Source organism: Typopeltis vanoorti, chromosome 3, assembly GCF_054136105.1.
Source record: "Typopeltis vanoorti isolate ZY-2024b chromosome 3, IOZ_Tvanoo_1.0, whole genome shotgun sequence".
In the NCBI taxonomy this organism is placed as follows: domain Eukaryota; kingdom Metazoa; phylum Arthropoda; class Arachnida; order Uropygi; family Thelyphonidae; genus Typopeltis; species Typopeltis vanoorti.
In genome coordinates, this window is record NC_143551.1 from 63,871,408 (window position 1) to 63,896,546 (window position 25,139).

At 35.6% G+C, this 25,139-nt stretch overlaps 1 protein-coding gene across 4 annotated transcripts in view; it reads right to left on the minus strand.

Moving 5' to 3' along the window:
* Positions 1–25,139, minus strand: part of Als2 (Amyotrophic lateral sclerosis 2) — a 550,533-nt gene that overhangs the window by 199,061 nt on the left and 326,333 nt on the right. For all 4 annotated transcript variants that reach the window (XM_090415655.1, XM_090415656.1, XM_090415654.1 and 1 more), the window contains exons 16-17: positions 13,771–13,880; positions 4,259–4,336 (exon numbers count right to left, since the gene is read on the minus strand). In XM_090415655.1, the coding sequence (XP_090271781.1) occupies positions 4,259–4,336; positions 13,771–13,880 (188 nt within the window). The remainder of the gene's footprint in view (positions 1–4,258; positions 4,337–13,770; positions 13,881–25,139) is intronic.

Consider the following 25,139-nt stretch of genomic DNA (forward strand, 5'->3'; position numbering starts at 1 on the left):
GGCTTTCTTATTTCTCACATCTTCTCTTCATTTGAACTTGTGGGCATCTTAATGTTGGAACATGGTGTTAGTAATGATTAGTTTGTATCCTGAGCAGAAATCCAACACATATTTACTGTTATTATTAGCCTTGCCCTTTTCTCCAAATTTTCTCAATATATTTCTATATGCTTGGTGGTATTTATTTCCTATTCTGCTGTTTAGATCTCCAATGAGTAATCACTTTTTCATTTTCTTTATGTCAGTTGCCTGTTCTAATGACTCAGAAAATTCCTCCACTTCTTCTTTAGAACTCTTCTCTGGGACCATAGACACAAATAAGTTTCATTATCTATTTCCCCATTTTGAAGTTTTCCCACATAGATAGATCTACTTGAAACTGCTTTCTAATTAAAAAGTTTATCCTCATGTTTGGTGTTGAATGCTATTGCTACTCTTTCCTTTACTTGATTGTTATTGCCTGAACATAACATTCTATACTTATTACTTAGCAAGATATCACCTGTTTTTGTCTTTGTCTTAGTAATGCCAATTATGCCCATGTGGTACTTTTCCAGTTCTTCTGCAACTTTGATTTCCTCTCCATTAATATTCCTTATATTGATTGTTCCTATCTTTAACTCTTCTGATGTTGGGTTTATTATTCTTCATTTTCTAGCTGTTGAGTTAGAGTTTGTTCCATAACTGACTTTTCACTGTTTGCCTTGGTTTCCTGATGAAAACAGCAGGGGCCATGTTTAACTGGGCAATGCCTCAGCTGCCATTAAATCTCATCATGTTGTAGCATCATATGCATTCGTGGTTACAACATGATGCCAATAGAGAGTAAGATTTGGTCAGCTAAGTTCAAATTGCCAGCTCATCATCGTTCAATCTGGCACCAAGCAGGTACCTGCTAATGGGGCACACCACATAATTCATACATAATTCAAATTGCTTAATGAGTTGAAATAAGGTTAATGATGAGTTTTTTGTTAGGCAAACAAAAGTGAAATAATGAAATCTGCAAAATCAACAATGGAACAAATTTTCAAAGGAAAGTGCAGAAAAGTCTGAAAGAGATAACAATACAAACAAAGAAATGGCAAATTATGAACTTGGAGAATTACAAGCATATTAAAAAAATGGAACTATCAATACTCTATATTCATTTCAACAGCAAAATCAAAGCCAAACAATTGAACTAAACAAGGTATTTTCATCGTTACGAAGTGAAATATATATATGAAGTGACGTGTATACTAACATTGAACTTAAAATTTTAACTTGCTAGTAGTGCATCTAAAAATTTTTAGATATACTACTAACAATTACAAAAAGGGGGGGGGGGTCTAGAAAGTTCTGATAAACACCTAGAACAAAATCAAATTTAAACAACTGATATAACCACAACAAAGAGCATACTAGCAGTAGAGTTATTAATGTAACTTATGTTCATATCCTTGTATGTTCTTTCTTGTAGTTATATAAGTTGCTTTAATATAATTTTTGTTCTAGGTGTTTATCAGAACTTTCAAGACCCCGCCCTCCCCCTCCTCCCATAAACCTATGCTGATCCAAAATGAAGCAAATAAGCCTGAAGCAGAAACATTTCTAATGTTTATTAGAAATGTTTAACTTGGTTAAATTAGAGTTAGTTGGTTAGAGATGCTCTTGATTAGAGCTAGTAGTTGAAACAAGTAGTTCTAATTCAGAGTATTTTAATAATAATGTGTTACATCTTTACAGTACGTGCATACAGTAAATATTAACTTCTGAATTACCGTATTTACTCGAATATAACTCGCACTTTTTTTTCCTAGAAATTAAAGTTCAAAAATCATGGCGCAAGATATATGCAGGGATTTTTGGAAACTAAAGTTTTCAAGAAAAAACTGAAAATGAGTATGACTTACCAAGAATCTCCTATTTGCTATCGTTACTTCTGGCCTTGAGAGCAGAAGTAACGATAACGAAGTAACAGACCTTGTGTGATTTGTCAAAGTCATCTACCCAAATAGTGTCATCATCTCTCTCATCCTAGGCATTAGAGATGCCAGTTTTTAAAAAACTCTTGGCAATTATTTCTGAAAAAATCATTTCCCAAGCTCTCAAAATCCAGTTGCACAACAGTTCTTAATGATGGTCTCTTAATCTTCTCTGCCGGAGTCAGGTCGTAGCTGTCAGCTGCCATCCACTCTGTGTAAAATTTTTACGTAGTCCTTGAATGGTTTGTTGACCAATACATCCAAGGGCCACATCACATTAGTCCTTATATCTGAAAATTGTTTTATTATTTCAGGTCCTAAGTCTCAACAGAAGCTATCCCACATGAGGAGAGCCAGGCATGAAAATAAGGCCCCTGGCCATATGTCCCAAACTGTTCTAATCCAATCTCAAACCAATGCAGTGCCCATCCATTCTTTTTCTTGGACTCTTACATGAATTCCAGGGGGAAAATTTCTTCTTCAGCATTGTTTTCCTTTTGAATATTATGTAATGAGGGAACTTTCTTCCATTTGCAGTAATTTAGAGCCATGATCATGCAATGCTGTTTTTCACTTCCAGTTGTGTGTATTATCACACTTTTTTCACCGTTTTCTATTATTGTTGTTTGGTGCGGCATGTCGAAATTGAGGAGTGTTTGATAGGCATTGCCTATTTGTGATAACATATAGTTATTGCTCTTCTTAAGCTGAGAAAGCGAGGTTGAATCACAAGATTCATTAAAAGGAAATGGTTAAGCAGAAAGTGTACCTACTCTCCAAGTCTTGTTTGTCCACAAGAGTAAGGGAACCAGGTTATTTAACCCGTAATCCTGTCCCAAGGCACTAAAAACATGAGGCATGTTTACAACCTTTTGCGAGTAGGATTCACAAAAAAAAAAAAAGATGGAATCTTCTTCCTGTCCCTATTTTTTCATATTTTTATTATTATTATATACATAATTATGTACGACCATATAACAATACCGATTTATATAATTTTTTATTTTCTAGTCTTTCTCTTAAAAGGACATAGCAATGAGAATCCAGTTTATCCTCAAAATCTTTCAGCATTCTTTGGCAAATGGATGTCCTTCGACGAAAGGAAAGACTTTTCTTCTTCGTGAATCTTGTGATCCAACCTCGACTAACTTTCAGATCTGTGCAACTGATGCCTCGGTTTGTAGCTAACTCATATGCTTTGAAATGTAACATTTTATGCGAAACACAGCAACTATCTTCATGCAAACTTAACACATATTCAAGTAACTCGTCCTCCAATTCAGGAAACTTTCCATTTTTAGATCCTCTGAATGCTTTTCTTGACTTATTGGTGCTTTCTAATGAAAGTTTCTGTTACGCCAATATTGAACATTAAACTCAGTCACTGTAAACACACATGGCCTGCTGCTCGACTGTCACGTTTTTCTGCAAAATCAATAATTATGAGTTTAAAATTAGCACTGTAACTTGAACGTTTCACCATATTTAAAGCAAAAATTACCAATAATTTACAAGACCCGAGATATGTAATGAATAATCCTTCACAAATGACTAATGAGAAGTGAAAGCAGAGCATGAAATGGACAGCAACTATCTCTTTCGGATCTGGCTCCCACTGACTGGACCTAAATAAAAGTTGAAATGGTCTGGCTAGCAGCCCTTTCCATGGGAAGAGCTGCTAGTTCTTAATGTATACACACCCAAAAGGATGTGCTTTGCATTATTAGGCAATACTTAGGCAACTAATGTGAAATCACTAGCCTCTGTATGCTGGTAGCCTAGTCGTAAAGATACCTCCCAAGCAAACTTTGTTTGATTACACTTGGATAAATGATCACACAAAAATATACTTTCTTAGCATGTTTATTTTATAGCCAAGCAATTCCAGAGTGTTTTAATAAGGGGTTACATCTTTTCGCTACTTGTATGTGGGAAATATAGAATATTGATTTAGAATAATCTTGAAGATCAGAATTTTTGGAGAGAGATACCCCCCCCACACACACAACCTCAATAAAAGTCAGAACCAGCCTGGGTAGTGGTCCTTCCCATAATGCACAGCATTGTGCATACCCAAAAGAATGTGTGTTTTGCATTATAGGATACTAAGGCAATTAATGTGAAGTCACTAGTCTCTATATACAAGTAGCTGGTCGTGAAGATACTTCATGTGCAAACTTTGTTTGCTTACACTTGGATAAAGGATTAAGCAAGAATATAATTTCTTGGTATCTTTAATGAAAATTGCATTTTTTTTTTTTCATTGATTTCTTCGTTAACTGTTCACATACCTTTCCATTTAACATTCCTCCTGGACCAAGTTCACCTTCAAAGCAAGTATTATCTTCAAATATCATAGCACCAACTCCCTTAAAATATATGAACAAAATTAGACAAGCCAAATTTTTCTTCATAACACATCTAACAGTTAAAACCATGCACTACTATAGTGATCGCTTAATTATGACACTTTTAACATAGCCAACTTTTGAATGAGTTACTGTATTAACTGATTTCTGTAACTACTAAAATCTGACAACTAGTTTCTCACTAAGCTAAAATAACATTAAAACATGTAATAACATTAAATGCAATACTAAGGAGGATGTAACAATAATACTGAATTATTAAAACACATCAAGGGACTATTTTCTGCAACAATATTACAGTTGTCATCATGAACAATTTTATTATTATCAGTCTTCCACCATGAGATGATGGCAGTTGCATTAGCATCATGATTTATCCATCCTGCTTTATATTTAACTTGTACCTGAAACACCCAATGACAAAAAAACTGGTGCACCACAAGCCAGAACAAATGGTTAAGCAGAAAGTGTACCTACTCTCCAAGTCTTGTTTGTCCACAAGAGTAAGGGAACCAGGTTATTTAACCCGTAATCCTGTCCCAAGGCACTAAAAACATGAGGCATGTTTACAACCTTTTGCGAGTAGGATTCACAAAAAAAAAAAAAGATGGAATCTTCTTCCTGTCCCTATTTTTTCATATTTTTATTATTATTATATACATAATTATGTACGACCATATAACAATACCGATTTATATAATTTTTTATTTTCTATCTTTCAGTCATAACATCCCATTAAAAAAAAAAAAAAAAAAAAAAAAAAAAAAAAAAAAAAAAAAAAAACTCTATGCTAAAGAGATATGCTTCCACATATCTCAGATTTCAAAACTGGTCTGACAGCAGTAACTTCTCTTTAATGGACAGTATGGGTTTGCAAAAGGAAGATTGTGTTTTAGCAGTCTGCTAACTTATAACAAGGTGATGAATACATTGGACAAGGTAGATGCATATTTAGTATATTATAGTATAGTATATTTAGATTTTGAGATTTTGCAAAAGCTTTCAATAGATCACTGCATGACAAACTAGTAATTAAACTGGAACAAATGGGAGTAGACTATTGTATTGGAGGGAATTCAATACAATTGAACATCAAAATTAAGGGTCTTTATTTTGTACAAAAGTTGTAAGACCTCACCAAGCACTGGATGTGGATTATACACCAGAGAGGAGATGGTTTGTAAAGAACTCAAAGAGTCTGTATAAATTATACACTTTTGCTAGGAGTTTTCTTTTATGTGCACAAGTACCAGCTGAATGGCATGCAATGCTGCTTATAATTACTGCAATTGAGTGAGATATAGTTAGAGATAATAATATGAGGAAACATGGCAGCACAGCCAGCAGAGATCTCTGATCTTGAACCATCAGTACAGATGGGCAAGAAACCACAGTGGACTGTTCTGTGGCATTAAACAATTGAAGGAAGACAGATGATGGTGTATGATACTTCTGTAGTTGAAAAAGTGAGAGGCTGCAGGATCGGGTGTAAGCCTGCTATTGAGAAATGTTTGTTTGGGGCAGGTAATGTCAACATTCGTGCCAATAGCTTCCACAGCGTCTTTAATGGGCACACTAAAAGGATGAATGGCAGTCTGATGTTTGTGTAGAGAAAAGAGACTAGTCCATATAGAATGATCCGGAAAGGACTCATTTTAGGACATACTTAAGATTGAAATGTTTACATCTAAGTCATAGAGGGAGTTATTATTATTACATCACACCTCCAGGGAGTTCAACGACTCATCGAGAGAGGGCATCTACTCTACAACTCTTTGTCTCACTACTCCACCAACCTTCATCATCTAACACCAACGGCATCTACCGCCGACTACCACCACTAGTACTTTCACAGACAATCACAAACATCCATGCCCACGGTGGGATTCGAACTTGCAGCTTTTTGGCTGGAGAGCAGATACGCTGACCACTCGGCCAATCAGGCCGGTATTTGATTCAACATAAAGACTATGAATGGGCGATGTCTGAAAAGCACCAGTGTCTACTCAGATACCCTGATGATGGTAGGATCCACCCACCAGAGCATGCTCTCCCTTACAGAACTGTAAACCTAGGATCCATGATCAAGCTTTGACCATACAGTGAAAAATAAACATGGGGCAAGGAACATCGATCAGCACCACAATCTGTAGAGGACAGAGTGCAGAGGATATTCAATGCTTTTTTGCAATTTTCCTGAACATGATGAATGAATGTAGAGAATGTTGGCTTCTGGTGCTACTGTGATAATAGTTTGTCCTATTCTTAAATCAAGATCAGGTTGAAGAGTGTGTTTCCAGCAGAAGCATGCACAGATAGAAAACCTGAACCCATGAAGAGACATGATTGATTGCTTTTTGAAGAATTTCAATGACCCTCATATTGCAGGAGTGACAGTAAATTGTGAAGTCACTGACAAAGGCAAATGCCTACTGTGTGAGGAAGCTGTTCAAGTAATTGAGTTCACTTTAATAACATAAAGGGTCCACTTAAGACAGAGTCTTCAGGAACTCAGTCTTCTTGATGACATGGCCAAGATGATGTGCTTCCCACTTGGATTTGAAAGACTGGGCAGGATAGAAAGTTTTTAATAAAAATAAGGTGTTCTCTCAGAACAAGATTAAACAGGTCTTTTAATATGCCATATCTCAAGGCTGTGATATAAGCTTTTTTTCATGCTGAAGAACACTGAAACCCCATTGTATGTTGGAAAGAAGTTTGTTGCTTTCTAAGTATCACAGCACCCTTGCATTTACCATTTTTTCTAAGACCTTACAAAGATAGCTAGTCAGAGCAATAAGACGATAATTGTTAGCCTATGCTGGATCCTTGCCTGGGTTTGGGATAGCAATGACAACTGACTTATGCCAAGAGGCCAGAAACTCTTCCTCTGTAAATATTCTGTTGTATAGCAAGAGAAGAAGATCCACAGAAGATGATGGGATGTGTTCGAAAGTGGAATATTAAGGCTACCCAGGATGCCACATGAGTTTCACAGCAGCCTCGGGCCTTGTCTCCAGATCATGGGGAAGGAGAACTACTGTTGCACACTTGACCCTTGCAAGCAAACCCACTAGCTAACTGATCCTGTCTAGGCCATCTAGGACTGCCCATCTTGCCAAAGCAGAGGCCAAAGCAGTGCAAGACTACCAGGATTCCCTTTCCGGATGTTCACAAGTTGTACCACACAGCAAACATTGTCGCAAGTGTTGGATCACAGTGATGATAGTCTGGAAAATAAGATAGCAATACAAAAATGGGGAAAAAAAGAAATATAAAAGAAAAGAGAAAGAATGAAAATTATGATAAGAGGAAGCTATAAACCAAATTTGGTGGTCCAAGCACTTACTATTTGTAGAAGCAGATTACCCAAAAATCTTCATCTTTACATAAGTGAGTAGGCTAAGCTTTTAACATTTACATATTAGACAAGAAGTATTCCCATGAATATCCTAAATTTCACCTGATATTTCATATAAGCATCATTATATGACTAGAAAATAATAGGAATTCAAAACTAAAAGAAAGCCTGATGGGTTGGGAGGATAAGATCTTTGCTCCTGCGAACAATGGGCTCTGGATATAAATCCCATTGTAGCATGAATGTTTGTAAAAGCCTTTAGGTGTAAATGATTTGCTACGAAGTGCAAAACCATCACCTTGCTTACTGGAGACAATGTGGATTGAGAAAGTTCCTTAGGGCATTACTGAAGTGTTAAAAAACTAATATATGAAGAATAAAATAGGAGGAAAATTTGGACATACTTTTTTGGATGTTGTTTTCTGTCTCCTTATCCTGGCAATGTGCCTTCATCTGCTGTTAAGCTGTTAAAAGAAGGGTTTTTTTTTTTTGGGAAAGTGGGGGTTAAGTAATGTGGAGAATTATTTGGGGTGTGAGAATTATGGAGAATTACGGGGTGTGAGCCATTTCGACAGGCATCATCTTCGGAACTTTAGTGTTTAAATGTTCTGGAATAGGCATATTACAGTCAAGGAAGTGTTCTTGTAGTCTTGTCCATAAAGACCTGATAGTAGAACCTGTGTAGTGACATCACAGTCTTTTTGGCAGGGAAATTTGTAAACAATGTTGTGGTGTTCTAATATTTCTTTCTGTGGGCGAGATGTTTTAGGTTTCAGCAGTGTTGCCAATTTTTGGTTTGTGGTGAACACGAACTTATTGTCAGTCTGTTTGAAAACGTATCTGTAGGCTTTGCAAAAACCAGGCAAAACAACCTGACAACCAAAACAAACTTCCCAACACAAAAAATGATCAAACTGCCATACATCAAGAACACATACAAAGCCTACAAATACATTTTCAAACACACTGACTATAAGCTTGTGTTCACCACAAACCAAAAATTGGCAACACTGCTAAAACCTACAAAATCTCACACGCACAAAGAAATATTAGCACACTACAATGTTGTTTACAAATTTCCCTGCTGTGTAGGTGACATTGCTGACTGTGATGTCACCTACACAGGTTCTACTATCAGGTCTTTAAGGATAAGACAAGACTGCAAGAACACATCCGTGACTGTAACATCCCTATTCCAGAACATTTAAACAATAAAAAAATGCAACAACAAAAAGAAAAACAGGATACAAAGTACAGGAAAAACTGAAATAGCGTTCCATGCCCTTGAACAAAAACATACCCCACAAATCGACAAGGCCATAATAGTAGACATACAAGACAACAAAACAATGCTTAGAATATCGGAAACGATAGCCATAAAATGTGACAAAAACTCGATAAACATCCACCGATCCTACATAATCTCCGAGAGTTGGAAGCTCCAAAACATAAAAATTAGGTCACGACTCCGACGAATAGGAGACAACACAAACACAAGTACACCAAGGACAGAAACACCTAACCGACATGATATAGCATCCACTTCCCCTACAAGTTCCGAAGACGATGCCTGTCAAAATGGCCCACACCCTGTAACTCCCACCTGACTTTTTCCCTTATATTCCTCCTCTTCCCCAAAAGAATAATTTCTATCTTCAGATCCTTTTCTCTCCCCCCCCCCCCCCCAAATGCTCTCCATTCAACCTTAATAATCATAATATTATCATCATAACACTAAATGCAGGTAGACCATATTGGTCTGTTCCAGTCTCATTATCCATCCAATATCCTTTTTTTGAGGTCTACCCTGCCTTCTCATTCCAATTGGATTATATTTTAGTATTTGTTTAGGATGTCGGGTGTTGGCCATTTGGTTTACATGTTCAATCCATTTTTGTTTATAATTGTTTAGTTTTTCTTCTATTGATTTTGTTTTTAGTTCTTTTAAAATGTCTTCATTCCTTTTTTGATCTAATAATGTTTTTATTCTTTGTTTATCTTGTTTGTTCATTGTCCAAATTTCACTGCTAAAGTATTGTATATTTTCAAGCGTGTTTCTTTTTGTACTATATTTAGGTTGAGTGTTCTATTTATCAGGCCTATAATCTGTAAAAAATTTGAAGTTTTTAATTTTATGTCTTTTTCTCCTTCATATGATATTTTACATCCAAGATAACTGAAAGTATTTATCTGTTCTATTATTTTATTATTAATAACTATTTTGCTTCTAACTGGAGTTTGTCCACAAAATGCCATTGTTTTAGTTTTATCTATGGAAATTTTCATTCCACACTGTTCTACTATAATGTTTAAATTATATATTGCTCTTTATAAATTGTCTTCCTTATCTGATATTATTACCTGATCATCTGCAAATAATATCGTATTTATTTTGTTATTCCGAGAAATTTCTATACCTTGATTGTTTAAGGTGTTCCACTGTATTAATATTTCATTAATGTAAATATTGAAAAGTGTTGGAGACAGAAGACATCGCTGTCTTACTCCTTGGTTTATAGATTGTTTTTCAGACAACTTTTCATTTATTTTCATTTTTATTTCATTATCTTTATATATATTCAATATTGCATGTAGTAAAATATTAGGTATATTTATTCTTTATAATATATCAAACAGTATATATCTTTTTACTTTGTCAAATGCTTTTTCATAATCTATAAACAAAAGATGAGTTTCCAAATTAAATTCTCTTCTTTTTTCTATAATTAGTTTTAAACAGAAAGCTGCATCCGTTGTAGAGCATCCTTTTCTAAATCCATTTTGACATTCTAATAACATTTTTTCAATGTATATTTTTAGTTTTTCATTATGTATTCTGCTATATATTTTGTAGCATGTATTCAAAAACTAATACTCTGTAGTTAACAGGTTTTGTTTTATCCCCTTTTTTAAATATAGGTATTAATATGCTTGTATTTCATTGGTATTTGTCCATTTGTATATATTTTATTTAAAAATTTTAGTAATCTTCGATGAAATTTTCTTCCAGCAAATTTATACAGTTCGGAGTTTATCCCATCTTCTCCTGCTGATTTGCCATTTTTTATTTTATTTAGGTTGTCCTTTAATTCTTTCATTGTTATCATATCATTTAAGGTATTTTGTAAGTTTCTGGTGTAATTATTTCTGATGCCAGTATTATCTGTCCAAAGATCTGTAAAGTAATCCAAGAATTCTTTTACATCTATTTCACAATTTATATTTGCAGTTTCGTTATATTGCAGTTTTTTATATCTGCATTCATGTGTTTTTTAGTATTTTGTATATGTCATTTTCTAGATATGATGCAAATTTTTCCCAGCTTTCTCTGTCCCTTTCTGGTTTCTCTTTTGGCTATTGCTCGTCTTTTTTTATATTCAATTTCATCTTCTTGTTTTTTGCTACTTAACCATCTTTTAAAAGACAGCTTTTTATTTTCAATTACTGTTTTTATTTCATTGTCCCATATATGTAATTTTTTATTTTTATGATATTTTTTGTGAGTTCCTAGACTTTCATATGCTGCTGATGCGATAATTTCTTTTATATTATTCCATTCTTTCCCAATGTCTTCATTTTCTTGTATTTTCTCTAAGTAGTTATTAATCCTCTGTTGGTATAAATTTCTTATACTTGAAGCATTTAGTAGTCTTACTTTGTAATTAGATTTCGTTTCTGTAGTTTGTTTATTTTTTTGTATTTTTTGTAACCAGTTTGGTGGAAATCTTAGTTTTGCCTATACTAAATAGTGATCTGTGTCAATTTCTAACCCTCTTCTAACTTTAACGTCTAGGAAGAGGTGTGCTGCTTTTTCATTCGCATTAAAGTAGTCTATTATTGATTTTTGTCCTCTTGCACACCACATATATTTATGAATATTTTTATTCAGAATTAAATGGATATTAAATACCACATTATTTCTCTTAGATTAGATTTTCTATCTTTGAGTTTCTTATTTGGCTAAGAAATAATGTGGTATTCAATCTCCACTTAATTTTGAATAATCTAACTTCGCCGAAGTGAAGCCTGTTGGCTCATTTTCAGTATATTTTTATGTTTGTAAAATGTATTCATTATTTTTAAATTATTATATATTGTATGATCAATGAGTCGCTTTCCATTTTTGTTTACTGTTGGTTCTTCAAATTTTTGTATATTATTGTTAATTTTTTTCATTCCTATTCTGGCATTAAGATCTCCGGCTATAATTATATGGTCTGTTTTATTTAATTTTTCATATATTCCTTGTAACTCTTTGTAAAAATAATCATTTTCTTCTTTTTTTCCTTCTTCAGGGGCATACGCTCCTCCAACTGTTAAATTTTCTTTATTTAATTTTAATCGCACTTCTAATATCCTTTCATTCCAGTATGTATAATGAGTTATTTTTGCTTTAATTGATTTATGGATCCAAATCATTACACCAGCTTTTGCATGTATTGGTTTGTCCACTCCACGATATATGATATTGTAGTTAGCTGTTTCTTTTGTTCCTTTAAGTTTCTTTTTTGTTTCTGTAAGAACTGCAATTTCTATATTTTCATCATTTAAAATTTTATCTAATTCTTCTTCTTTATGTGCTATGCTTCTAATGTTCCATGTAGCATATTTCACCACATTTTTCTTTTTCCAAAGTTCCTTAATCTTTTCCAGTTTGTGGTCGTTTCCCATGTTTTCTGTCCGGTTTGGATTTCGCTGAGACTTGGAAGTAATATGTGTTTCCCTATGTCAAGTGACTTGCATGACGATAGGTATCCTAGTGGTGGGGCTGCCACCTTAAGACAACTAGGCTTGCCTTTTTTTAGTAGATAGTGGAAACTACAGTTTGAGAGGAAAGAGTCACCCCCTCACCCTTGAATTGCTCTAATAGCACTGGGGGGGGGGGGAATAAGAGCGCGTAGAGGGAAAGAAGAGTAGAAGACCAGTCTCCAGATATAATATACCGAGTGTATATTGTATGAAGTAAGATCAGGTCTAGCTTGGGTATCTCGGGTTTGCCATACCCGTACTCACCAATGTGAGCCCCCCCCATAATAATATTATACATGCGAAAAACCCAGGTTTTTTCCAAATAATTCTACACATTACTTTACCCCCACTTTCCCCAAAAAAATCCTCCTCCTTTTAACAGCTTAACAGCAGATGAAGGCACATCGCCAGGATAAGGAGACAGAAAACAACATCCAAAAAAGGTATGTCCAAATTTTTCTCCTATTTTATTCTTCATATATTAGTTTTATAACACTTTGGTAATGCCCTACGATTTGGGTAAGGAGCCAATGACATTGTGAAAATAGGGGCACTCCTAAACGAAAGTAGGCTATATTAGCCATTAAAAATAATATGCCATGTACTAACAAAAGCAACTTCCTATGATTGCTTCAGTGCCTGAACCATTAACTATCAGTGTCCATCATGGAGCTTTTATTTTTCTATCCTTGTCAATCATGTAATTAAATTAGTATTTTAACCAGAGTTTGCCACTCAGTCTCTAGACTTTGGTATTTTTTTGAATTGTCAATCTCCCCCCCTCCCCACTCCAGATAATTGGATATCTGAGTCTTCTAGTTCACATCTGACACAACTGATTGTTTTCAGAAATTTAGTATACCCCCACCTCCCTCAATGGAAAATTATTATTATTATTTTTTTTTTGTTATCATACTCAACAAGGGGTGGTCACTTCCTCTTTCTTGTACAGTCTTGTGTCTTGAACCAATCTGAAACTATCCATAATAAGATAACTTAGAAGAATTTATGTTCTGCAAGCGAATATATGAATATTTTTTACACTGGAACATAGTGCTAGTAATGATTAGTGGGTGTCCTGAATAGAAATCTAGCTGATACAATTACAATTAACTGTGCACTTTGTTCAACTTTTACTATATTATTTATGACTTTAATGGACAACTTGCATCCATGTAATTATTGATACATATACACATCAAGGCCATATGGTGGTTAATCAGTACTTATTTGCTCAAAATTTCAATGTTCAAAATTTAACATCTCATATATTATGCATCATATTACACTTAAGAAGTAATGATAAAAGTAAAAAAAAAATTACAGATAACTTATCCATCACAAAAGAGCCTTCATAATATATGCCATCAATTGTAACTACTGTTCCATTACCATGTCGACAGTCTTCCATCCACATGCCCATGTATTTTTCACCTAAAATAAAAATTACATAATGGATGAAAAACTGCTTTAACACATTTTTGTCAAAATATATGCATTAACAAAAATTGAACATTATCGATTTCTTTATTTTTTTATATTATCATAAAAATTATTAATGTTTTTACTACCTAGAAAACAGAAGCCGGCCAAATTCTCCTTGCTGACTTATTTTCATATTTTTGTTTATAATTTAAGTGGGGGAGGGGAAGGAACTTAACAAAAAAAAAAAAAAAAAATTCACGTCTTTATGCTATTTTGTTTTCTAATCAAGATTAATCAAACTTGGAGAAACTTTTAAACTATATTTTATTGAAATATTGAAATATCTGGCTTAATATTTTAATATAATACTGAATATTTTACACTAGCTCTATAACCCTATCAAAATTTAGCTGTTATTTTTTTAATAACAGGAGTACACACTCAGGACAATGCAATATTTGTCACGTCTCTCTTTCCCTTCAAGTTAAGTGTTTGAACACACATGGCATATTTTGTGGGATTTTTCTTTTGCAGGTGGAACTAGGAAGTGTCTTCCTTTTAATGTGGAGGGAGGGTTGTGACCAGGTGATGCATGTCCCATTTTAGTGGTTGCTCCATGTGTATGGAAAACGAAATAATTCTTATGTGAGTCAGCTGAAAATCTGACATTTTTTCCATGTTTTTCATTGTACAGTATCTCAGAATTTAGAGTGTTATGCACAGAAGGGGAAAAATGGACTTTCACTATGACTTCAAGGCCTTATGCAAATATTCAGCAAAACTACTCATCATATCTGACCTGTCAACTACCCCCAATATCCTTTATTTTATTAAGATGGAGGATTCATTATTGGCTGATTCATCACTCTCTTTCCTGACAATTTCATGACTTGTAGTCAGCATTCACACCTGCTATTTTCACTATTCTGGTTGAAGATTCATACCTATTTAATAACTCTAGATGTCTGTCACCCATATATATATATATATATATATATATTAATTAAAAATGTTTACATGACTGGCTGTGTGATTCATCAACAGTAACTGACTGTGGGAGAGAAAAAGTTTAAAATAAGGAATGCAAGGAAGAAATAGAAATTATCGGGATGAAATTTTAGTTAGGATTTGCTGATGTAATATTTACAAGGATTAACGAAGAAATCCTGCTTTTAAAAATATCCTGTTTATAGCTTTTAAGCTGAAAGATAGTATCCGACACTGTTGTATTAGGCTCTGTCAAAAGGACTTCAGACTCTAGAAACTCTTTGCTTCAGATAATTCAGTAACTTGATATTTATGAGAACAGTATCATCCCATACTTCTGCAAAATACATAAAGAATGATAATTAATGAAAATTAAAGAAGTTCTGGAGCATTATTCTAAATGATTCTAAGATGCATTGTCAGCATTCTATTTATTTAATAAAATTGAAAAATCTGTAAAGAAAGTCTTCAGCAAATGAATGACAAAAATAGTGAATTCAGATACCTCAATTAATTGATATAGTGATTATCTAGTCCAGTATGGTTAAATACATCAGTATTGTTCTTATGATATGTATAAATGTATGTAAAAAAACAAAATTTAAAATACAAAATTAAAAAGACCTTTCATAGCTCAGTTAGCATCAACAATATCTTTTAGATGGAAAGACCTGGTATTGAATCCTATCTAGGATGCAAAGAACCTTTATCAGTACTTTTCAAGTGAAAATGATTTATCCAGTTAAACAGGTAAACCTAGGGTGACCAACTTTTGAACATGAAAATAAGGGAGATTGGGTCATGACAAATTTTAGAGACATTTTTGGGACGCGAATCTCACATTAATTGATAGGATGGTTTATATTTAAAATATATAAAATGCAATTTAAATTATAGCAAATCAAAATATTTAATATAATTTTAAACATTTATACTTACAATTAAAAAATATCCATACTTCTTAGATTATTTATATTTATCAACAGATGCTGCAGCAGTTTGCTTTTTTTTTGTCTCCTTGTGCAAACTGCAAAAACTCTTTACAATCATAATCAAAATTGATCACTACCATTAGTTCTAATTTAATTAATTCTAAGCTACTTTGATTTCTCTGATCTGTCCATTTATTGTTCATCATTGAGAACATTCTCTCAGTGTGGGCATTTGAACCTGGAATACTATTAGCTTTGTGAACGTTGGATAGCACGGGTTTTAGCCACGAGGACTGTTCTTCCCATTTCTTCAGAAAAACACACAAATATTTACATTTCTTTTTTGTTGGCATTTTTACATTATTACTTTCTGTTTCACCGTCACTATCCACCACAAAAATATACTATGGCACTTGTTGCTTGCAGTCATTATTACTCCCATGGGTGATACTGAAGTCACGTTTACATAATATACAATTAGCTTTGTGACCGTTGGATGGCACGGGTTTTAGCCACAAGTACTGTTCTTCCTATTTCTTCAGATAAACACACAAATATTTACATTTCCTTTTTGGTTGCTTTTTACATTATTACTTTCCGTTTCACCATCGCTATTCATTATGAAAATATACTATGGTACTCTATGTTCAAGGAACTGAAAATATTTTGAGAATGAATGCAGACACAACGGCTGGTAAGAACGCAAGATAGGAAACAGACAAACAAAATCCAGAAGTGTATATCAAAAATCGCTACTAACAATTTGATTAATCTGAATGGGTATTGATTATTAAAATGGCACCAAAGATTACAAGATCAATACAATGATATAATATCTTTGCCGGAACACCCATGTATATTCACTGGCCAGAACAGAATTTTATCGATTAGAATTTTCCAAACTATTGATATTAGTGCCAAATTGTATTTGGCGGTTATAATATACATTGAAAAAATTAACAATTATTGATGAAAAATACGGGAGTATTTGAAGATCAATAGGAGAGCCGGAACGATCCAAAAAAATTTGCTAAAATATGGGAGTTCCCGGGAAATATGGAAGAGTTGGTCACCCTAGGTAAACCAGAAAGAAACATGCAATTCATCATCAAATTCCTGACACACATCCTCAGGGAGTCGAGGATATTACGATAGTACTACGTGAAAAATTATACAATTACTACCCTCCTATTGAAAATTTTCCTTCAAATTAATGTTATCTGTCAAGACGACAATTATAATCAGAACTTATATTAGTCTTCTAAGACACTTCTTACTGCATCAATCCACCTAGATCTTGGTATTTTTTTAACCATCTTGGCAAGAACACATGTTTTGGTAACATTCCATGTTCCATACTGTTTAAGTGACCATACCACCTGAGAATTAGCTAAGCTCACATATTTCTGAATTCTAACAATGCAAGTTCTTTCCTATATCCCTGTTTTTAATATGATACTGCCATTGATGCCATCTGTTCACCCTCTTAATCTTTCTCAGAACTCTCATATCTGGGAGTCTCCAAGGCTTGATCAAGTATTTTATTTCTAACCCAGCTATTAGCCCCATAAATTAAAATTGCTTTGAATACCATCTTATAAGCAGCTAGTTTAATATCCTGACTAGCTTCTCCCTTATTTCATATAAGTTTATTGAGCTGACTTACTACCACACTAGCTTTACTAATTGTTATCTATTTCCATATTTAATTTCCTATCTTCATTAAAAAGGTGTGCCTAAATAGCTTAAACATTTTACTTGTTCTATAGATTTGCCATTCATGATGAAGTTGATGTGGTCAATGTTCTTTTTATTGCTAATTTTCACACCAAATTTATTACAGCAGTTTCACAGTTTAGCCAGGAAATCTTGCAGACTTTTTTGGATTTATTTATGAGATCAACATCATCACTCATGATAACAGGTTTAATACCACTTCTTTTCATAATGTAATCCATATAGATGATGAATAACAGTGTAGATAATGTACATCCATGTCTCACACATGATTTAACATCAGGCCATATTCCTATACCTCCTTCAATTCTAACTGCTGACTTACAGCTGAAATATAGACCAAGTATTGCTTGATATACCGTCCCATTTACACCATATAATTGCAGCAATCTGAACAGCTTTCCTCTTGGTACCTTGTCATGCCATTTCTAGATCTACGAAATTCGCATGTTCTTGTTATATTCCCAAGAATTCACTATTTTTCTTAAAGTGAAAATTTGATCCTCACAAACTATATTTCATCTGAATCAAGCTTATTCCTTTTCCAAGCTCCCCTTCCACTATTTTTTTTAACTGTCAAGTACACTTGCATATATCTTACCAAGAACACTCAGTTTGAAATTTCCTCTGTAATTCTCACATTGTTTTATTTACCTTTTTATAGATGGGTACAATGACAGCTGAACTCCAGTCACCTAAAATTCAACCCTCTGACCTTCTGAATTATGCAGCGTAGTCACCACAAACTTTTATACCTCCATATTTGAGCAGAAATGCTCAAATATGGAGGTATAAAACACCACATGCCTCTTAAGCTAAATCAATTTTTATGGTCGAATATCATTTTACTCCAGCCGTTTTCAAACCTTTCGGGATTTTTTATTTTCTTCACCTTCAAGCATTGATATGTATTCCTGATTGCATTCCTGCTGAGTGTTTTCTACCATCATGCTGTCACTGTTTCATTTTAACAGTCTTGCAAAGTAATTACTCCAGACACCTACGATATCTTTATTATTATTATTATTATTGTTCCGGAAAACTCCAAGGAGTCGACAGACTCATCGAGGGAGGCCCTAACATCATGTCTGGAACAACTATTCAACATTCACACAATATCTATCATATCTTGCCTTGAACTCATTCACGGTCGTAGCATCCACAACAGACTCTGGAAGCTTATTCCACTCATTCACCACTCTCCAAGTAAAAAACCTAGCTCTAACACCCTTGTCAACCACGCTCTTGCCCAGCTTCCATGCATGGCCCCTAGTCCTCCCACCACAAGTCATATTTTCAAAAATATCTTCTGGATCAATCTTATAAAGACCCTTCAGTAATTTGAATGTCTCAATCATATCACCCCTCCTTCGCCTATCGTCCAATTTCTGCAACCCACAAATTCTCAACCTATTCTCATAAGGTTCATTCCACAGTCCTGCTATCATCTTGGTCACTCGTCTCTGGACCCTCTCCACTTCCTCCCCATCACGAAGAAACCCTGGTGCCCATAACTGGGCACAGAAGTCCAGATGGGGTCTTATCAAGGCTCGATACAGAGGAACAACAACTTGTTTGTCTCTGCATGTTAAAGTATTTTTCATAAGCCAAGTGATTTGGTGAGCTGTTTTAGTCACTTTTGCAATGTGCCCCCTTAACTTCAACTCCCTATCCACCAGCACTCCCAAATCCCTGGCCTCATCAATCTCCTGGAGTACGGTTCCACCAATGCGATATACTGCTGCTGTTCTTTTCACCTCAAAGTGCATAACCTTACACTTTGCCACATTAAACTGACATCCATTTTTCCTAGCCCAGTCCTCCAAACTATCCAAATCATCCTGTAAAATTTTGACATCCTGTGCACTCACAATTGCTCTACCCAACTTTGCATCATCAGCAAACAAGTGAACACTTCCTCTCAAATCCTTTCCAATATCATTGATGAACAAATTGAAAAGCAGTGGTCCAAGAACAGAGCCCTGCGGCACTCCACTAGTCACAAGACGTCTTTTTGACTCCACTCCTGAATAAACCACTCTCTTGTATCTCTCCTTCAACCACCCTCCTATCCATCTTACCAACCCTATATCTATCCCCATTTGCTCCAGTTCACTGATTAGGGTTCCATGTGGTATCCTGTCAAAGGCCTTGGCAAGGTCCAGTAGTATCACTGTAAACCCATTACCCCTATCCAGTTCAGCCTTCACTGTGTTATAAAACGTGAGCAAGTTTCTGAGGCATGATCTACCCTTCACAAAACCATGTTGTCCCCCATACAATATCCCATTTTCATCTATCCAATCCTGTATTCTTTTCTTGACTAATTTCTCTAAGACCTTGACAATGATTCCTGATATGCTAATCGGTCGGTAATTTACAACAGCAGTCTTGGAACCACCTTTATGCAGTGGAACTATTTTCCCCTCCTTCCACCCGCTCAGGACTAACCCGGACCCGCGACTCAAATTAAACAAAATGGTCAAGGGTACTGACAATTCTTTAGCTGCTTCTCGTACTACACGAGCTGGTATACCATCCAATCCCACAGATATATTGACATTGAGGTTATGCAATAGACTACTCGCCTCCACTTCATTCACTACAATTCCCGTATAATCTACCTGGTTTATTCATTTCTGCAATGTCACCACCTGGATGATATATTCTTGCAAAGTGCTCACTCAGTAACTCAGCTATCTCAACTGATTCAGTTACCTCCCTACCATCGGCATTCTTTAAAATCATTCTGTCATGTACATTTTTCCTTTTACTTGCTACATATCTAAAAAACTGTTTAGGATTCTCTTTAGCCTGCATGGCCAATGTTCTTTCGTAATCCTTTTTTGCTTTTCTTACCACACTCGTCACCCTTCTGGCCTGCGCTTTATACTGTTCATGTGCCTGCCGGTCATCTTTCTCCTTAAATTTCCTCCATAGTTGTGTCTTTTTTTGCAGTTCAAGCTTAATGGTGTTATTCATCCATTTAACCCCTACTTGATTTATTTTTGGGACTCTAGGTATACAGTCAGCCATTGCTTCATGCAAGCACTTCCTAACCACCTCCCATGCACTATCAACTTCTAGTCCTTGCAGTTGTACATGCCATGGCACTGAGCCAATCAAACTCCTAAGCTTGTCATACTTTCCTGCCCGATAATTCCACATGTACCCTGTCTTAATCGAAAATTCTACACCTTTAGCCACCTCCCAAGTCAAGACCCTATGATCACTCTCACCGATTGGTGGCAATGTGGTCATATTTGTTACAGCCAAATCCTCAGATGTAATTACTAGGTCAAGCACTCTCTGACCCCTAGTATTTTCCTTTACATGCTGTTGCAGATAGTTATCCCTTAATAACCGCATAAAATCCAATTCCTTCCTCCCGTGTGTCCTCTCTTCACTCCAATCAATGCGACCATAGTTGAAATCTCCCATAATAATCATCCTCCTTCCACTCATTTCTTCTATTTGCTTACGCATACTGTCACCACCATCTTTTCCATCACCTGGTCTGTAGCAGCACCCAATTGTATATTTAGTTCTGCTAGCTACAATCTAACACCAAATGGCCTCAAATGTGCTCTTTTCTCTATCCTGCAATTCAACTTCTATTCTCCTTGGCTTTAGCTCATCAGCTATCATCAACAATACTCCTCCCCCCATTTTATTCTCTCTGTCATTCCTGAACACACTATACCCATCACATTCAATCCCACTAGCTATATCATCTACAGTCAGCCATGTTTCACTAATACCAATAACCTGTGGTCTGGAAGTGCCAACCATGGCCAAAAACTCTTTCTTCTTGTTCCTAATACTCCTAGTATTAGTGTACATGAATTTAAGACTCCCATTAGCCCCAACCCTACCTTGATGCCTTATATTAACTATCCCACTCTGGTTTGTTGTCCTTATTTGCTCTAGCATATTATATTCATTCTTACATTCAACTGCCTCCCTAAGGACTGTATATCTACTCCCCCCCCACCCCCTTAACAAATCTAGTTTCCCTGAATTTGCACATCCACTACATTCAGCAACACTCTCTCAAGTCTTCTTACACCATAACCATTCAAATGCAGGCCATCCATCTTATATAGATCCTTTCGCCCATCAAACTCACTCCACACGTCCACAAATTCCACACCACTCGTCATACATAACCCACTCATAAAGTCATTCGCAATTATGGCCCTCCTTTTAAACATTTCACTGTCATACCATGGCAAAAGACTAATCATTCTAACTCTCTCACTCTTTTCTTTTGCTACCTCAAACAATTCATTCAGGTCTTCTATCATTTCCATTTTATCTCCTTTCAAATCATTCGTACCTGCCACAACAATCATTTCTTTCACCCTTTTCTTTTGCTCTCTAATAGACTCAGTTACATCCTTTATGGTCGCACCAGGTTGGTACGATTTTGTCAAATCCTCTACTAACACACCTCGTACTAACGAGTCTTCATACAGCACTCTATCCTTCATTTTGTTCATGTTCACACTCATACGCCTATTTTTCCTGTCATACCTTTTATTACTGGTTGGTTCATTCAGTCGACTTTTGTTCATGCACTCTAGCTGCTGTTTTGCCCTTTCTATTGCACCATTCAACAACGCGATCTCACTCAATGCATCTATCTCATCTTTTTTATTCTCTGAGAAACCATTAATACTATCATTCACACTTTCTACATTCACACTCTCATAATTCTCATGTACAGCCTTGCCGTTTCTTGTCATATCGCTATTTTCTTCATTCTGAAGTTTGACAAAATTATCACACTCACGATCCGAAATACACTTCAATTCCTCATTCTTCCTACATATTCTACACACATTCAATCCTTTATTATCATCTATCCACACTCCGATCGCACTTCGTAAAGCGTACATTTCACAGCTAGTACACTGACTCATTTCTTTTATACTACCGTTCTTTGATAAAGATGGCGAACCATCATTACTGGCCGCCATTTTCCTTCGTACAGGTGCCATAATTATTGCAACGTGTTTTATCAAATAATAAGTTATAACACACCAAAAACACACAAATAGACGCACTAAAATACGCAAGGCAAACAAAACCACGCAATATTAAGTAATTTTATCAACGATAACTGAAAATAATACTTATCTTATCAGGAGCTTGCACGTACACTACACACTACGATATAACCTCGAACCCAACCCTTAATCTTCAGTTTTCATGTCACCTTTATCATTTATGATCCCTTTACAGTAGTACTCTTTCCTCAATTTCTAAGCTTTTTTCAATAGTATCTAGAACATTTTGCCACCTTCCTGATATTATTTTTATGTTCTTACCTAAGTCTTCCATTGAGTTTCATTTAGTACTTTGACAGTGCTTTGCTTTCTTACATATTTCTCTGTATTCTCTAACAGCACAAGGTGACTATCTTGCCAGAAACTTTCAGCATGCTTTCTTCTTTTCCTTGAATGCCTCTTTAATTTCCTGAGTCCACAATGGAGTTCTGATTTTTCTATCCTTACAGACATTCTCACCACATACCTCTTAATCTAAATCAATCTGTTTTCTTCAGGGTTTGTCAATGAAACTCCAAGATTTGGTTCCTGTTTTCAATCTTTCATTTTTATTTATTTTTATGAACAATGTTTGTGTATTTGAATCTATCTCGTGGAAAGGCTTAGACGTTGGTTATGCAATTTTTACTAAATAATTTAAGGAAATTACAACATCAACTAGGATATACATTAAAATAAATTTTAATATACTTCAGTATTTCAGCAACGTCACATTGCCATTTTCAAGAAAAATAAGAACAAGACACGTGTACGCAGGCACAACAAACAGTAAGTGAGGAAGAAGCAGGAAGCTATTATTTCTCCTAAAGTCCTGATGATACGCCCTAGCGGGCAATGTTGGTATTCTTGTGCGATTGGACTGAAGGTCTTCTGATTTAGGTTTCCCAAATTTGAGGCAGTCTCATGCAGCAAATTTGTTGAGGTTTGGATTGTTTCTTAGGGCTGAAGCTGATTCCATGAAAAGCCTTTCATATTTGTATTTTCTACGGTGTATTATCGTGGCTTTTTTCCACCGTATTCTATAGCAGGTATCCAGCACATGGTCAGCAAGACCAGAGTGGCTGTATTGGTGAAACCGGATGTAGTCCTTGTGTTCTGAAATTCTGATATTTGCTTTCCTGCCTGTTTGGCCAAAGTAGGACAGCTTACAGCTACAAGGGACCTGGTATACACCAGGTAGGTCTAAGGGGGGGGGGGAAGTTTGGTCTTTAGTAGAGCAGATAAGGGATGCCAATTTTTTATATGGTCTGTAACAAGAAGTCAAGTCATCTTTTTTTAGGATTTTTGTAATTTTTTCCGAGGTGCCTCGGATATATGGTATGGTGATGGATTTAGAGTAATCCTTGTTGTGAGGGGGGGGGGGGTTGTAGTTTACTGGTTTCAATATTTTTTGGATTTTTTTTTTTGGGGGGGAGTAGCCATTGGCTGAGAAAGTGTTGAGAATGTGGTTTAGTTCTGTGGTTAGGGCATTGTCATTTGAACAGATAAGTTTAGCCCTATTGTGTAGTGTCTTAATGACTCCATATTGTTGCGAGGAGGGGTGCTGGGATTGTTGGTGAATGTATCTGCCTGTATGGGTGGGTTTTCTACAGATCGAGAAAACCAAGGTTCCATCAGGCTGGCGGGTGACTAGTGTGTCTAAGAAAGGAAGGCAGTTGTTTTTTTCTTCTTCCAGGGTGAATGTGATTCTGGGGTTTTGGTTGTTTAAGTGTGTTTGGAAGGAGAGGAGTGCATCGGAGCCATGTGGCCAAATAGCAAACACATCATCAACATAGCGAAGCCAAATGGTTGGTTTTTGTGGGGCAGAGCTTAAGGCTTTCTCTTCAAAAGTCTCCATATAAAAGTTGGCCAAGGGTTGGGAGAGTGCAGAACCCATGGCTGTCCCCTCTATTTGTTTGTAGAATTTTCCTTGCCAAACAAAATAGCCCGAGTTCATTGTGAACTGAAATAGGGCTGTGATATCGGAAGGAAATTTAGCTTGGATTAGCTCTAAAGATTCTTTGAGTGGGACATTTGTGAATAAGGAGGAGACATCAAAACTGACCATTATATCAGTGTGTCTGAGTGTAAGGTTTTCTATGCTGGCTTTTGAAGAGCTGAGTTTTTTTATGTGTGAAGGTGTGTTGCCAGTATAGTGTAAGAGAGCTTTGGCCAAATGTTTAGCTAGTTTGTATGTGGGGGAATCAATGCCATCCACTATGGGATGTAATGGCACATTTTCCTTATGTATTTTTGGGAGTCCATAAATACGGGGGGGGGGGGGGGGGGAGTTAAATGGTTTCAAGAAGTGACCTTCTTAAGGAGCCTGTGGAGTTTTCTAATTTATGAGTTGGTGGGATCGTACTCGATAGGGAGGTAAGTAGCCCAATCTAACAATAGAGCTTTCAGCTTACCTGTGTAATCCTTTTGGTTAAGCAATACTTTGGCATTCACTTTATCAGCTTTGGTAATTATTATAATATAGTAAGGAAATTAAATCTCTACTAGAATTAAAGAAAAACAAGAAAATAATAATCACCAAAGCTGATAAAGGGAACGCC